The sequence below is a fragment of the Rhipicephalus microplus genome, chromosome 1, assembly GCF_043290135.1.
Source record: "Rhipicephalus microplus isolate Deutch F79 chromosome 1, USDA_Rmic, whole genome shotgun sequence".
NCBI lineage: Eukaryota > Metazoa > Arthropoda > Arachnida > Ixodida > Ixodidae > Rhipicephalus > Rhipicephalus microplus.
The window spans coordinates 104,313,168-104,329,365 of NC_134700.1; the positions used below are offsets into that span (position 1 = coordinate 104,313,168).

The window sequence follows — 16,198 nt, forward strand, 5'->3', positions numbered from 1 at the left end:
GACAGACAGACAGACAGAGAGAGAGAGAGAGAGAGAGAGAGAGAGAGAGACGTTTGCTTAGCCTGTGCTTGCGTCTCTTCTGGTATACGTGTATCGGTAATAGGGTACTATAATCATGTTTACATAGTGTATGATGGCGCTGCATGAAAATGAAGGGCACCAAAGGCAAACAAGAAATCAGACTTCACTGATACTTTATTCTTTATATCTCTCAAAGCTTCGCTCAATTATAGGTACACATGGTAAGAGACTAACAAAGTGATTGTACTGTCATGTATTTCGAGTGAAATTTCAATACTACTAAATTGGTGTAGCGTGAGCGTATTTGGAAAAGTATATTCTTATTTATGCCGCGTTGGCTCAATAGAACCTCTCACAACTTCTCGTGCAAAATTTAAGGCTTCCGTGGTATATGCTAACTGAAATCGTATTGCAGAGGCCTAACGTGACGCCACCACAATGACGATGCTGGTACGTAAAGGCTGCGATGCAATACCATTTTTTTATTCGCACTTTTCCAGCCACACCAAATGTTTCCATGCTCATAAGCTATGTTTCTCCTATTGCAGCAGCGCAACTTTGTATTTTCAATTATATTAAAATCATTTACCTTTGGCGTCTCTGTAAGTACACCAACTTAGTTGTGATCTCGCTACAGAAAATACCAACCTATATTACACGTGTGCGTTGCAGTGCCGTGCTGTTCATTTATCCAGTTACCGTTTGTTGGAAGAAACGTGTCGAGGATAGTATTTTGCTTCATGAAAAATTACCTTAATTATTGGCTTAAATCTTGCAGGTTTACGTGCGCTCAGCGGAAGCACTTTCCAAGATCTCGGCCTTCCGAAATCTACGCAGCCTTACGCTGAAGTTCAATGAAGGTGGAACCCCTGAAGGCATGGATTTGGGCATAAAACATTTTCCGGATCTTGAAGAACTGACAATGGAGGGTTGTGATGGTGTGATGCTCTCCAAAATCGCGGAGCGGTGTCCGCAAATCAAGATCTTGAGGCTACTAGATTGCACAGGGTCCACAGAGGATGTCAGATTAGACGCCCGTGCATTCTCTAATCTGGAAAGCGTGACGCTTCGTATGTGGATGTTGCAGGACACTTTCGCCTCATTTCTCTCTGCCACCCACAAAACGCTTCGCACGGCATGGTTCGGTGACAGTAGCTTATGCGTCGAGTTCCTCCACCACAGCGTCCAATACGGCCAACGACTACCATTTTCACGCCTTGAACACCTGGGCTTGTGCACGAAATCAACACTACGGGAAATGGAACTGGAGCCTAGAGAGCTCCATCACGTGCTCAAGGCTTTGCCTGTAATCCGACACCTTGAGACGGACAGCTACGACTTACGCCTGTTCTTCGAGAACTACTGCGTTCCACGTGGTCAGTTGTGTTTATCCTGGACAGGGTGCGTCTCTTGTGAGGTATATAATCCAGAACTAGCCAGAAGGTTTCATTAATTTATGACCCGTGTCAGCGACATTCTATCCAGATAAGTAAATATAACTATAGTCAGTGTTTATCTCCAGCCTTCCACATATATCTCGCTTTCTGCATTGACAGCACTTTTTCTGACGTACAGAAAATGTGTGATATAAAAGGGAGTTTAATGCTCACAATGTCATGTGCAGAAGTGCCTACTACGATAGTCGCGGACGTTAAAAAGCAATTCAGGATAGTTCATTGTGCTTGTTAAATTATGGCTCAGCGATGTTTCTATGGGGTTTTAATTACTTGAGTTACCTCAACCTCACGCTCTGCTCATATGATATTGCATCTGAGGCTTCATTGCGAACGGATATTGAAACAAGGGGTAGTGATAATTTACTTATGCTAATATCCAAAGCTACACTTTTCTAAATATAGGTTATCAGCAAAAATAACTAACTGGCAAGGATGTCGTTATTATATGTCCAACCAAGCTTATACTGTCACTGACACTTACAGTTTGATATCGCCTAGAAACAACAAATTAAACCAGTGTTCCCAGTTAATTAAAATTCCCTAAGGTTACGTGAGAGTAGACGCTTGATAAAAAAAACTTAAGGCCATTCGCCACAGAGCTGAAAGAAAATACAGACGGGCGGGTCTACCTGAAGATTACCGCGACTGTCCAAAAACGCATGGCAGCATGAGCCCACAACTGGATAGACTAGACACAAAGCGCTGGTGGCAATTCTGCACTTTGCTAACACCACTTCCACCCGAGTCAAGCTTGTGGAATGATCTACGCTCTGCGAGTGGGACAGTAACACATCAAATACCATTTATAGGGCCTTAGCTATAGTGAAGAGTGTACTGGAAATGACCATATCAGATGAATTTTCTAAGCATATAGCACGACCAAGTGCAGCCGGGCACACGCCCTAATACATTAAGTCTGTTGAGAATATTCAAGCATTGAATAATCTTTATTTCAGTAGACATCACGTTGACCTCGATTATCCGTTATCGTCGGAAGAATTGAATAATGCACTTCTTGCGTGCCGCCACAGGACAGCAGCTGGTCCTAAAGAAGTAACATATGTTGCACTAAAAAACCTAGGTGATGTGGCCACAAACGCTTTGTTAAAGTTTTTCAATAATGCATGAACAACAGCGTGCCTTCCATCCTCCTAGAAAGTTGGAAAAGTGGTCCCAATTCTAAAAACTGGCAAAACGCCTTTATCCATAGAATATTTCCGTCCTCTCAGCCTGACTAGTTGTCTCTGTAAACGTATGAAAATGATGATCGACGCTAGACTACAGTGATAAAGGGAATGTACGAATGTGCTTCCAGAAGATATGGCAAGCTTCCGAAGGCACAGGTGAACTACGGATGTCATTGTAGACCTTTTCGTCTATCTAAATCATGAGAGAAGCAGTGGAAGAATTGTTGTTGCAGTTTTTAAAATGTATAAAGCGAGCAATAGACACATCCAGCCACGTTCATGTACTTCATGGTTAAATTAAATTGGGAATAGGTGACAGAACACTAAGATGGATTGAAGAATTTTTAAAAGACAGGAAAATATTCGTTGACAAAGCATAGAGCAAAAGTAAAAAGCATGAGGTTAGTCAAGGAGTTGTACTGGGTAGCACCCTTAGCTCATTTTAATTTGCGTTATGGCTAAATTATCGCATATCTTACCTACTAAGTTGAAATATTCACCATATGCAGAATATCTGTGCATTTGGTCTTCAGACATGAGTATTCAAGCAGTTCATCCAAAGCTTAAAGATAATGTGACAAAAATTAACGACTTTTTAAAGAGCAAAGGTATAATTCTTTTTCACGAGCAAACAGTGGTACTTCCATTCAGATGGAAATGCCTTAAAAAGTTCAAGCTTCAAATAGACTCTCAGCGCTTACAACTTTTGTGACTGCACAAATATTTAGGGGTCATTTTAGACAGACGTTTGTCTTGGGTCCACAGATAAGATCTTTAGAGAAAAAAAAAATTGCCCGCAGCTTCCCTCGGGGGAACACTGAGGAGGATGCGGACCATATAATTGGTTAACGGGGTGTTAAAGTGCGACTTACTTGGGTCGATGGCTAAATTGGTTAACGTGGTTGTGAAATGGGGTGTTAAATTGCGACTTACTTGGGTCGATGGCTAAATTGGTTAACGTGGTTGTAGGAGGGGGTGTTAAATGAGTGAACACGTACACACGTATGCGAAAGGGCGGCGCTGGTCGAAGGGACGTCGATCATTGTGTTTGTGGATTCGTTGGAATTCATTTCACCGCGACCTTGGACGTCGACGCGCCGTACAAACCAACCGACGAGCGGCAACTGAGCGAGCGAGCGCCGACCTTGAGTATATATACAGCACGACGGCGCATGCACTGTCAGCTGTTGAATGTTCTCGAAGCGCGACGCCACATGCGCGTCCACTGGAGAATCAGGAGAATTGTAGATGTCGAACGCGGTGTGTAGAGGAGGAAGGGTGCACAGATGGTGGAGGAGTGAAGCGCGCGCGGTGTGTAGAGGAGGAAGGGATGCACAGATGGTGGAAGAGTGGGCGACGGCGCGGACGGCGCACTACAAGGCGCGAGTATAAGATGCTCCGCATCTAAAAATGGTCCGTATCTGCATGTTAATCTGCAAATGTCGTCGAAAGACGATAGTCTTGCGTGTGGAGAGAGTGAAGAAAACATTTATTTGATGTTCTGCGCAAGAAAATTTGTCAGTGGTATTCTGGAGGCGCTGCGTTAGAGTGCCTTGAGCGTGCAGCGGAGGTGAACGAGCGCATCAAGTCACGTCACACGTGAGACAAGAGCGCCATCTGGCAGTTATTTTGGAAGACGAAACGCACGGCTGTGAGACGAGCGTGCGCGCACGTCTAAGCGGTGATAAAGTGTAGAACGCAAGGCGACGGGTAGGTGCCCCCACCGTGTCATCTTAGAAAAGCATTGGAAACACTCGACTTTTCGTGCAAGCGTTGCATTGTCAGTGCAGCGTGATAAAGGCTACGGGCCTTTGCATGTGTACGGGCCTTTGCAATTACTTGTGCATGCTTTTTCTAGTAAAAGACGAACATACAGAGCAAATACGTGTTGTAATGGCCCCTCAGGTAGGCGCAATAATTGCTTTTTGATTGACAGTTGCACAAGTATGACCGCTGATCCTTGAGCAACATCGGTGGGCGCTACTGATGGGGTCGACCGTTTAGGGTATCGTCTGGTGACCTTCAGAGCACCCGGGGCCGTTAAGTGTGGAAAAAGAGACAAATGTACAGACAGACAGACAGACCAAAATTTTCGCGTCGAAGGTCCCCAAGAAAGACTATCGTCTTTAGAAAGTGAACTCCCTAAGCAGCACTGCCACACGCTAGTGGCACTCGATGCTGAGAAGGAAGTGGTTGGCTGCTGAGACTGAGAGTAAACAACCGTTCGCGATGTCTCGACCTCTTTTGCCGTTTTCTCTCACCACAAACTGGTGGAGGCGCTGTGTACTCCGACATTCTATGCCTGCTGGCCTCAGACCAAAAACAACCGACGCCACTACACCAGGTTATACTGAAATCCATCGAAGCAGCCGTCGCCTCCATTGTCTACCACCCCAATGCGGTCCCCTGGTGAGTTCTGCGAGAAAAATGTTTTCCACGACCGCAACCCCAATTGAGCATGCCGATCCATCCGCTGCCGTATCGTGCGTCGTCAACACGCCTCACACGCCTAACTCTGCCCACGGAAACCCCGGTGATGATGTGCAAGACTGGTTGGACCACATTGAACGAGTGGTGGCCATCAATGACTGCGACAATCACCGTGAGTTGAAAAACGTCTATATCTCTCTTATTGATGCGGTAAGAGTGGGGTAAAATAACCACGAGCCACGAGGCTTCGTTCCCCATTTGGCCGCAGTTCCATCGGCTTTCCTGCGAGGTCTTCAGCAACCCTGAGCTGATAGAAAGAGCTGAGCAGACGATGTCTGCACAATTTCAAATGCCGAACAAGAGTGTCGCCTTGTTTCTTGAACAGATGTCACGACTGTTCTGACGAGTTGATCCGGAAATGCCAGAGGCCAAGAAAGTACGACTGTTAATACGCGACGAGAAGAAACAGCTTTTCGTGGTCCTCGTGCGCTACCTGCCAACAACAATGTCTGGGTTATTCCGTGAGCCGTCAATTATGGAGCGCATGCTTCAGCAGCGGTTATCCCAGTACGAGCGACAGACTGTCCTCTCCGCTGTGTGCTCTCTTGTGCCTGAGCGTTATTACAGGGAGACCCTTACAGAGCTTATACGGCAGGTTGTCCGAAAGGAACTTCAGAATTGTCATACGGCGGCACCTCCGATTATCACAGCTGTCGCCGACCTCATTCGGGATTAAATCAGGAAAATCATCCTTCCCTCACCACAATCCTGAGCCGAACCTCCCACACTATCCTGCGCGGATTCCCTGCGATTTTCTACACCGTCGATGGTAGAAGTTTCTCACATCTACCTTCTGAGACTTCTCAACGCTTCCCAAGCCCAATCCACAGCCCAGCTTTGCAGACCCAACATCGCCCTGGTGCGCGGAAGTCTGCCGTATGGCGTGCACCTGACAATCGACCTTCGTGCTACCACTGTGGCGAAGCCGGACGCACGTACCATGACGGCTACTACGGAAGAATAGGCCTGCACGGATTCCACCTGGATGCCCGTGGTCCACGCTATGGTGAGAGCCTGTACGAAATTGAACAGTACTTAGGAAGCAGTCATTTCCATCCTGACCCTCAACGACAACAGTCCCGGTCACCATAAACCCGTCGGCTTGCATCACCAAACCACGTCCGAGCACCCTTTAAATCCACTGGTGTCAGTGGGTCAAGTCTATGCCGGGGAAACTGAGAACGGCGACCTCCGGGGGTAAGGCTGCTGTGACACAAAATGAGAAAGATCCTTCGATGCCACCCCCCTCCCAATGACGTACCGCTGACGCCATCTTCCGTAACCGCTAAAAAACGTCTGCTGCTATAACCTTTTCCGAAGAATGTCATCCAGTAACCGCATGCATCGATACAGGGGCCGATTACTGGGTGGTAAGTGCTGCATTATCCACCGAGCTACGCAAGGTGCTGGCAACCTGGGACGGCCCACAAATGATCACCGCGGGAGGACAACTCGGGTCCCCGATCCGCTGGTGCACCGAAAGACTCAAAATATGTGCGTCGGCCTTTGTAGCATCTTTTCTTGAGCTGCCCACATTTTCCCGACCAGTTGTATATTGTATGAATTGTCTCCAGTTGTATAGAACGATCATTAACCTAAAAGTTTAGTTTGTTACCTTCGCTAACAATGTTCATACCAATTCAGATAACGCGGAAGAACACCGGCGGGTGGCGTCACGCGTCGTCGATGACTGTAACGTTGCCGCCTAGTATCAGTGTCTTCATCCTTGTTGAGTGCCCACAGGAACAAGAAGGCACAAGCGTCACCTAAGGTAACGTCGTCTTACTACTGGGTCGAGGGGTCGCGATAGCTCATGGTGTCGTAGAGCTCCGGAATGGTCAGACTGCGATTTTAGTGACCAACTTCAGTGGTGAATATAAGCATTTGGCAAAGCGCACCGCCATAGCCCACTGGTAAACCCTTGACAATTTGGGCACCTGTGCTTTGATTACGACGCATTCTAATGATCAAAGCTGAGTTGTAGCCATTACGAACCGCATTAACGTTAGTCGACAGTTGGAGCAACGTAAGCGCCAAAGACTACTCAGCTTGCTGCCATTTTCAGCTATTTATTTATTTATTTACAGATACTGCTGTCTCGATACACGAGACATAGCAGGAGTGGGTACATTAGAAAAAAGAACGAGCATACATTAAGCAATACCAAAGAAACATACAAAGCATTTAAAACATATTACAAAATATGGTTAGGCAGTTCTTTCAAAAACAGTTCAATTGGTTTTTCGCATAGGGAACCATCTAGGTTGTTCCAAATCTCAACAACGGCTGGAAAAAGGGAATGCTTAAAGCAATTTACAAATGGATGTAAGGGAACAATGTTGAGTGGGTGAGATCGACGCGTGGTTCGTCGTGCTGAATCACAAAAAGTAATTGGTGCTTCAATGCAACTGCGGCTGCGTACAATCTCATGTAGCAGAGTGATACGGTCAAGTGTGCGTCGGAAAGCAAGGGGTTCTAACGACAATGAGCATGCGTGAGATGAGGGAGAAAAATTGCGGTCATACCGGCCAAATATAAATCGTATTGCTTTTTTCTGTATGCCCTCGAGCATATTTATGTCAAGTGCAGTGTAGGGTGACCATACTGCTGAGGCGTACTCTAGCAATGGTCAGACGAGCGATTTATACGCCGTTAATTTGCAGTCCTTGGTAGAGTGCTTGAGTGTTCGTTTTATGTATCCCAGTTTTCGAAGTGCTCTAGCGCAAATTGTTTGAATGTGATGGTGCCACTTTAGGTTTTGAGTGTAGGTAACACCAAGATATTTGTATGTATTAACAGAGTTTAGGTAGTGCCCATTGTAACTATAACTAAACCTTAGCGGCTGTTTTTTATTAGTTAATGCCATTTGAACAGTTTTTTGGTAATTAATGTTCATTTGCCACGTGGCGCTCCAACCATAAAAGGACGAAAATACTTTGTTCAGAACATCTTGGTCATAGTATATAAAACGCAGTCGTCAGCGTACGATCGCAGCTTCACTGGTGTGTCCTTAATGACCTGTGTGACATCATTAATATAAATAATGAACAATAGGGGCCCAAGCAGCGAGCCCTGTGGAACCCCGGAAGTGACTGCACACGACGATGACTGCGCATGCTCAAACGTAACAAATTGTGACCTCAAACGTAGCCAATCAGCTATCCAGCCTATTATTTTGTCATCGTTAATAATACTTCTGAGTCTACTAAGAAGTTTTTTGTGACATACTACATCAAATGCTTTGCTATAATCTATGAATATGGCGTCAACCTGTCCTCGAGTATTAAGAGCCGAAGCGATGTCATGAGTGAATTCAATGAGCTGTGTAGTTGTAGAAAAACCAGAGCGGAAACCATGCTGATTAGGAGACAATAAGTTGTTATTAGTGAGGTGCTGAAGTACATGTTTATGAATTATGTGCTCTAAAACCTTGCAACAGGTACACGTTAATGAAATAGGCCGGTAGTTAGAAATGTGTTGCTTATTACCCGATTTAAACACAGGAATTACATTGGCGATTTTCCAAACGGTCGGCACAATAGCTGTTTTTAATGATTTGACAAAAATTATTGATAAATAACGAGCATTACATTCTGCGTAACGCTTCAAAAACATGTTTGGTATGCCATCTGGCCCAGCACCTTTAGTAGTGTCGATATTCAACAGAAGGTTAAGAACGCCAGTGTAGCTAACTTCAATTGCTGGAAACAAATCTATTTCCTGGCTGCTACGAATGCCAGGAGTCGTTCCAATGTCAACTCCAAATACAGTTTGGAAATACTTATTAAAGGCTGAAGAAATTTTGGATGAATCAGAGCAGGACACATCATCAATCCATTGTTTCGCCACTACATTAAAGGTCCCATAAGATCCGCTAACCAAACACAGAATCACCACTGAGCAAATCATCCAACCGGTGCGTCAACACGCTTGCCGCGTATCGCAGAAAAAACAGGATGTTATTCGTCATCAGGTCAAAGAAATGCTCGACGACGTCTTTATTCAGCTTTCAACCACTCCATGGACGTCACCTGTTGTACTGTTAAGAAAAAAAATGGCTCGCTGCAATTTGGTGTGGATTACCGCAAGTTAAACTCCATTACTAAGAAAGACGTTTATTCCCTTCCCCGTATCGACGACTATTTAGATTGCCTGCGACATGCCCGCTACTTTTCTTCGGTGGATCTCCATAGTGGGTGCTGGCAGATTGAAGTTGACGAAAGAGACCGAGAAAAACATGGCGTTTATAACCCTTGATGGCCTTTACGAATTTAAGGTCATCTCTTCTGGGTTATGTTCCGCTCCAGCTAAGTTCCAGTGAATGATGGACACAGTGTTAGCTGACCTAAGTGGCATTCGTGTTTAGTGTACTTAGGCGACGTAGTTCTTGTTTCCACGACGTTTGAAGAGCACATCGGTCGGCTTCAGGCTGTACTTTAGACCATTCGTATTGTTGGTCTATCCGTCAAGCTGGAAAAGTGTCAGCTTGAATGTGAGGAGTTAAAATTCTTGCGCCATATCGTGAGCAGTAGATGTGTGTCCTGACCCCGAAAGAGCCACAGCAGTTTCTCGGTTCCAGATGCCGAAGACAAAGCAAGATGTGCGCCATTTAGAGAAATCGTGGGTATTACCACCGTTTTTAGCCTAATTTTTCTCAAATCACAGAACCTTCGCAACAACTGATCAAGAATGACGTCCCCTTTACCTGGGATTGATCTGACGCTTTCCGTGAGCTTCAGCAAAGTCTTCAAAACTCACCGATCCTTGGCCACTTTAACACAGAAGCAGATACGGAAGTGCACACTGATGCTAGTAACCTTAGTCTCGGAGCCATTCTCGTGCAGTTTCAAAATAGAGTAGAACGCGTTATCGTCTGTGCTAGGGGCACGTTGTCTTTGGCCGAGAAGAACTCTTCAACAACTTAAAAGGAAGGCCTGGCCATCGTATGGGTTATTGCGAAGTTTCAGCCATACTTGTACGGACGGCCCTTCCGAATCGTCAGTGATCACCACTCTCTCTGCTGGTTGAAGAATCTCAAGAATTCTTCGGGTCGTCTTGCTAGATGGAGCCTTCCGCTGCAGGAATTTCACTTGACAATCGTGCACCGGTCTGGTCAGAAACACGCCGACGCCTACTGCCTTTCCCGTGCCACCTTCGAGACAACTTCAAAGGATTCTGACGAAGACTATAGTTTCATTTCTACTCTAGCCTCTTCCAATGTTGCCGAACAGCAATGCCAATATCCATAACTGCAACCAATAATCGAATACCTCGAACGACGTCGCCCACAACCTCCACTCCAGTTGGCGCATGACTTGTCATCTTTTTGTCTACGCGACGAAGTCCTCTACAACAGCAACTTTCATCCCACGCAAACCGTTTACCTGTCAGTAGTTTTCGCTCATCTCCGCAACGAAGTTTTACGTGCATGCTATGACGAGTCATCGTCCGGGCAGGTTAGCATCACACGCACCTTGGTGAGGATTAAACGTAGGCACTATTGGCGGAAACGCGCAAAAAATTGTGAAGCAGTACGTCAAAATTTCTAATGCTTGCCAACGCCGCAAAGTTCAGTTTCAGTTTCAGTTCATTTTTACTTTCGTACAAAACATACATGCTTACATAAACATACAGAAGGAGGTCCTAGAGCACTTGGCTGAAGGGGGACCTCCTGTCAGAAAATGTGATAAATATGCACAAGTAAAATGCAGCTCTGACAGCAACGTGGAATAAGTTATACAAATAAATAAAACACAGACTAAAGAAAACAAATTTTACAATCATAGGTACAACAAAACACTGCTTAAACATATAAAATATAAAGAAAAAACCCAAATGATATTGACGAAACAAACAGAGAAACGAAAAAAGCAAGAAAAAGATGAGTAGCTGTGGCACCATTAGGAGTGCATGAATATGAACAGGTGCAGATAATATTACACATCTTAGAATTCTAAGGTATCCAGCAGAAAAGTGAATAATGTGTTTTTAAAAATAGCTAATGATAAAGACTGCTTAACGTTAAGGGGAAGACTGTTCCAGGTTGATAACGACGTAAAATACCTGGAGTGTTTTCCATAATTAGTATGGACTAATGCCAAAAATAAATTGTTGTTAGCTGCAAGTCTTGTTCGGTTGGTGTTAACTAGAACAGCGTCTGGAAATATGTTTACTGGAGGAGGGTTCTTTATTATTTTAAATAACACTATGGATAAATTGTATTTAACAAGGTTGTCTAATGATAGATTCTGTTATTATAAAGAATGTCAGACACACAGCAGCTGAATGAGCTGAACGTTAGTATACGAATGGCCTGATTTTGTAAATGTTGTAGCGGTGCTATGCGTGTTGCATATGTGGTACCCCATGACGTGATGCAGTAGTTCAGATGACTGTCAATGAAACAATAATACAGTGTTAGTAGTGTAGGTTTGCTGAAATAGTACCTGGCTTTTATTAAAATTCTAATACCAGGAGCAATTCTGCGCTTCAGACGGGCGATGTGTTTCGTAAATTTTAAGTCAGAATCTAAAGTAACATCGAGAAAGAAACATACATCAGCTGCACTAATGACATGAGAATCAATAATGATAGTGGGAAGGATTTCTGATGTTCTGTGACTGGTATGAAAAAGCATGAATGAAGTCTTGGTGGGTTTTATTTTCAGCGAATTAAGGCGGCACCATGCTAAAATAATGATCAAATCAGTATTCAACTTCGATGTAAGAGCAGTTAGTGATCGACCACTAGCAAGCAATGTCGTGTCGTCTGCGTAAAGGAAAGCTTCTGTTTGTGATAGGGGATTAGGCAAATTATTTATGTAAAGTAAGACAAGTAGTGGGCCAAGTATCGACCCCTGCGGAACACCCTTGTTTGTTATTTCGAAGTTAGAAAGCGATGAACCAACACACACAGCCTGTTGCCTGTATGTTAAATAACTCTTTATAAACTTCAGCACGGGCCCGTCGACCCCTACCTCCCGTAGTTTAGAAATGATGATGTCATGATTGATGGAGTCGAATGCTTTCCATAGATCTATCAAAACTGATCCTGCGTAGAAACCAGAATCAATGGTGCTTTTTATTTTATCTGTGAAAGAAAGTAAAGAGTAGTCAGTCGAAGAACCCGTCCTGAAGCCGAATTGGTTTGAGAAAATAATATTGAATTTTGAGAGGTATGTAGTAAGGCGTTTTTCAATGCACTTTTCAATGACTTTGCAAAAAAAGGGAGAATAGCGATAGGACGATAATTTGAAATGCAAGCCCGGTCTCCTTTTTTAAACGCGGGAATAATTTTAGCTTTTTTCAGCTGTCTTGGAAATATTCCACATGTGAAGATTAAGTTGGTGATACAGGATAAAGGGCTAGCGATGCAATGAGCGACTAATTTAATAGTTGCTGAAATGATTTCATCTAGACCTGCGCCCTTAACCTTTAAATGATTTATGACATTGATAATCTCATCTGGGTCTGTTGAAATAAGTACATTAATTGTAAGCAACGTTGAGGTGATACTTGATTATTGTTGTTTTCCTCGAAAAAAGGACCACAGAAGAATTTATTGAAAGCATTGGCAATATCTAACGGTTCGGTATAGAAGCCACGTGATGACGCAATCTTTTTTATGGGTTCATGCCGACTAGATCTATTTAAGAAAGAATTTATTATTTTCCATTGTCGCTTTGCATCAGAACCAGCCTCGGCTATTCGACATTCGTAATATATTCTTTTGGCTTGTTTTAGTAGCTTGTTCAGTTAATTGCAGTAAATTTTATAGCGCGTTCTGAGTCGAATGTTTAAAGGACGCTTTTTAACTTTGCATTAAAGGTTATATTTTATGCGTAAGCTAGTCAGAAGGCCATTTGTTAACCAGGGATTGTGCAACGCAGGGATATGTCTCCGGCACCTCACGATTCTGGTCGAATTTATGCTACATTGTTTTATGCTATCTGAAAATTCAATAAATGCAGAATCTACGTCTGATTGTTAGATTATGGAAGACCATTTTAGTTTGGAAACCTGTGAAATATAGTCATCTTTGTTGATCACATCTTTATCGAACGTATGACAAGGTTTATGTAATTGACAAGGAAGTTTAAAGAAGATAGGGAAATGATCCGTGATGTTATTCTCAAGTACACCGCAAACAGGAGGACACATATGATTAGAAAATGTGTGGTCGATTAATGTGAACGAAGACCCTGGAGTACATCTGGTTGGAAGGGAAACCAACGATTCAAGGCCCAAACCATAAAGGCAGTCAGTGTAAGCAATAGTAGTGGCGCTGCAGTCTTCTAGCAAATTTATAATAATGTCACCAAGAATGAGAACATTTTTTTTCTGAAGATTATTCACCAAGCACAATGTTCCATTTATTGCAAAAGGCAGATGCAGATGATGAAGATGACCAATATAAGCAACCGATAATTGTTTGATTGACATCGTAAAATTCAATCCACACAGCTTCACAACTTGGCACCGAGAATATTATGTCATTCCGCCGTTTGTAACGAAGATTCGCAGACACCAAAAACAGCTACACCGCCATGGCTTCGCTGTGTACGGTGGCAGTATTCGGAAGTATAAGAGGGAAACCCGTATAAATTGCCATCTGCGTGAGATAGCCAAGTTTCTGACATGCAGGGAAGTGAAAACTTGTGATCTAAAGAGACCAGAAAATCGGAGTTTTTATCATAATGTTTTTTTTAGACTTCGTGCATTGAAGAGAATTGCAGAGAGGCATGGGTCTGAAAAAAAAAAAATGATTGAACTTGCACAGTCGAAAAATAAGACGACATTATCGGATACGTTCAGGCACTACGTTAGCTACTCGGCCTGCTGGTCTTTATTAGAAGATTGATAAATCGCCCTCAGATGAGATACGGAAGACTCGACTGTCACATGTCTTACTTATTTTTATTTGGCGATTTTAAATCCAAACAAACTGCCAGCCTTTGTCTCTTTTCAGTGACTGAGCTTTTGCGAAAAGAATTTTGTTTTCACGGGTCAGGTGATCATTATTGTAAATGGGAATATGATTAGGGCCGGGGAATCAGAGATCCTTTGAATTTATGCGAGCCTTTCGCGCCTTGGTGATGAAGTCCTGCTTTTTTGTTCTAGAGGAGAAGCGGGCAATAATATTCTTATTGTCCGATCCAGACTTTGTTGGTACGCGGTGGACAACATCAATGTCAGCTTCAGAAATTGGGCAGCTTAATTTATCGCCAACAGCCTTCAAGAGTGCAAGGCAGTTCTCGCCCTGTGTGCAAGCTACGCCCTTTATTTCCACATTGTTTATTCAAGAGTACCGTTAAAGTTCTGACAGACGTTTGGGCATTGCTGTATTTTCATTTTTGAGTGCTTTGTTGTCTGCAGTCAGACTAACATCTTGAGCACGGACTTCTTCAACTAACGAGTTAAGCATGTCGACACTTTTGGTTAGTGCCTCTATTTCCCGTTTCATTTCAACAATGTTAACTTCTGATGACAGCTTTATTGAGCATTTTTTCACAAGATCAGAGACAACCTCGTTTGACTGACTCTTGAACAAAGCTTCTAACTGCTCAATTCTTTTTGCAAGCTCAGTACAAGAAGGCATGGTGTAAAGCACAAACAATAGCAATATATGGGCACTTGCAGCAGCGGCAGTCATCGAAGAAATTGTAATCTACTACTTTACAACCTTTAGCGCCACCAACTTGCAAAAACAAACAGAGTGATTCTTGAGGTTCGTTGTTTCCAGCCATGACCACCGCTGCCGAATGATGCCAAGTCGATTTCGCCGTCCCTCTTATCCGGGAAGAATTAACCAGGCAGCTGCGCAGTAGCCGATTATCGACTCGGGTAGACCATGCAGGAATTCCACGCAGGTTCCATCAATGACGCACGAGACATGCGATGAAACCAAGGCAAGAGCAACACGTGCGCCGAGGTGACCGTACACGCCCAAGTATATACGACGAGCACTGCAAAAACAGGGTGATCCTTGAAGTTCGTTGTTTCCAGCCGTGACCACCGCTGCCGAATGATCCCTCTATGAAGCCAGCCAGTCTCTTCCAGCTTGTCAGACCTACACACATCTTTAGAGCAGATTGGCATGGATTTGTTCGGGCCGTTTCTCAAGTCTGTAGCTAAAAACCGCTGAATTGTTGTCGTTACCGACTATTTGAATAAGGTCTGCGAAACCCAAGGCGTTCAGAGAGCTACTGCTTTTGACGTGGCCAACTTCTTTGTCAAAAACATCATTCTCTGCAATAGTGCCCCAGCTGTTGTCATCGCAGATAGCAATACAGCTTTCACGGCACAGTTTCTTCATGATATCTTGCAGCTGAGTGGTACCACACACTGAGCAGCAACAGCATACTACCCGTAGACCAATGGGTTAACGGAGGGCCTCAAACAAAAAACAAAAAAGACATTGCAACTATTTTTTTTATGTATGTACCCTTGTATCACAAGAACTAGATCGAAGTCCTTTCATACGTAACGTTTTCCTACAACACAGAAACTACCAGATTTGCACCATTTATACTTGTTTACGGCCGTGATGTCACGCCGACGCTCGACATAATGCTCCTGCCGACTCCGTCTGCCACCACCTCTCCGGATACAAACGTATTCATTCAGTGAGCTGATGCAGCATAAATTCTTGCTCAGCAACGCAATTTGTCTCTTCAAGACCAAGATACTCGCTGATACAAGAGCCATAACAGAGCGGTGACCTACAAGAAGGATGACCCGGTCTGGATTTGAGTGCCTAAACGCTGATGCGGCCACTCAGAAAAATTGTTGTGCCATTATTTAGGTCCCTACTACGTTCTGCGTCGCATTGGCGAAGTCAACTACGAAGTTGTACCAGCGGAGACATCGCTCCACTCTCGTCCACCGCGTTCGTCTGATGTGGTTCACGTTACCAGGATTAAACCGTACTATTTGCACTGATTGCAAGCTACAAAATTTGCTGTGCTGCATCTGCAATCGAGCCAATTCTATCTCTTCCGGTTTTTTCTTCAATTTTATCCTTTATTATTCAAATAGTTACTAA

General features: G+C 43.9%; 1 protein-coding gene across 3 annotated transcripts in view; it reads left to right on the top strand.

Moving 5' to 3' along the window:
• Positions 1 to 15,958, top strand: part of LOC119172021 (uncharacterized) — a 37,266-nt gene extending 21,308 nt beyond the window's left edge. For 2 of the 3 annotated variants that reach the window (XM_075886632.1, XM_037422986.2), the window contains exon 4: positions 800 to 15,958. In XM_075886632.1, the coding sequence (XP_075742747.1) occupies positions 800 to 1,474 (675 nt within the window). In that variant the 3' untranslated portion in view covers positions 1,475 to 15,958. The remainder of the gene's footprint in view (positions 1 to 799) is intronic. The other variant, XM_075886638.1, reaches the window with a different exon arrangement.
• Positions 15,959 to 16,198: the final 240 nt, after the last annotated feature.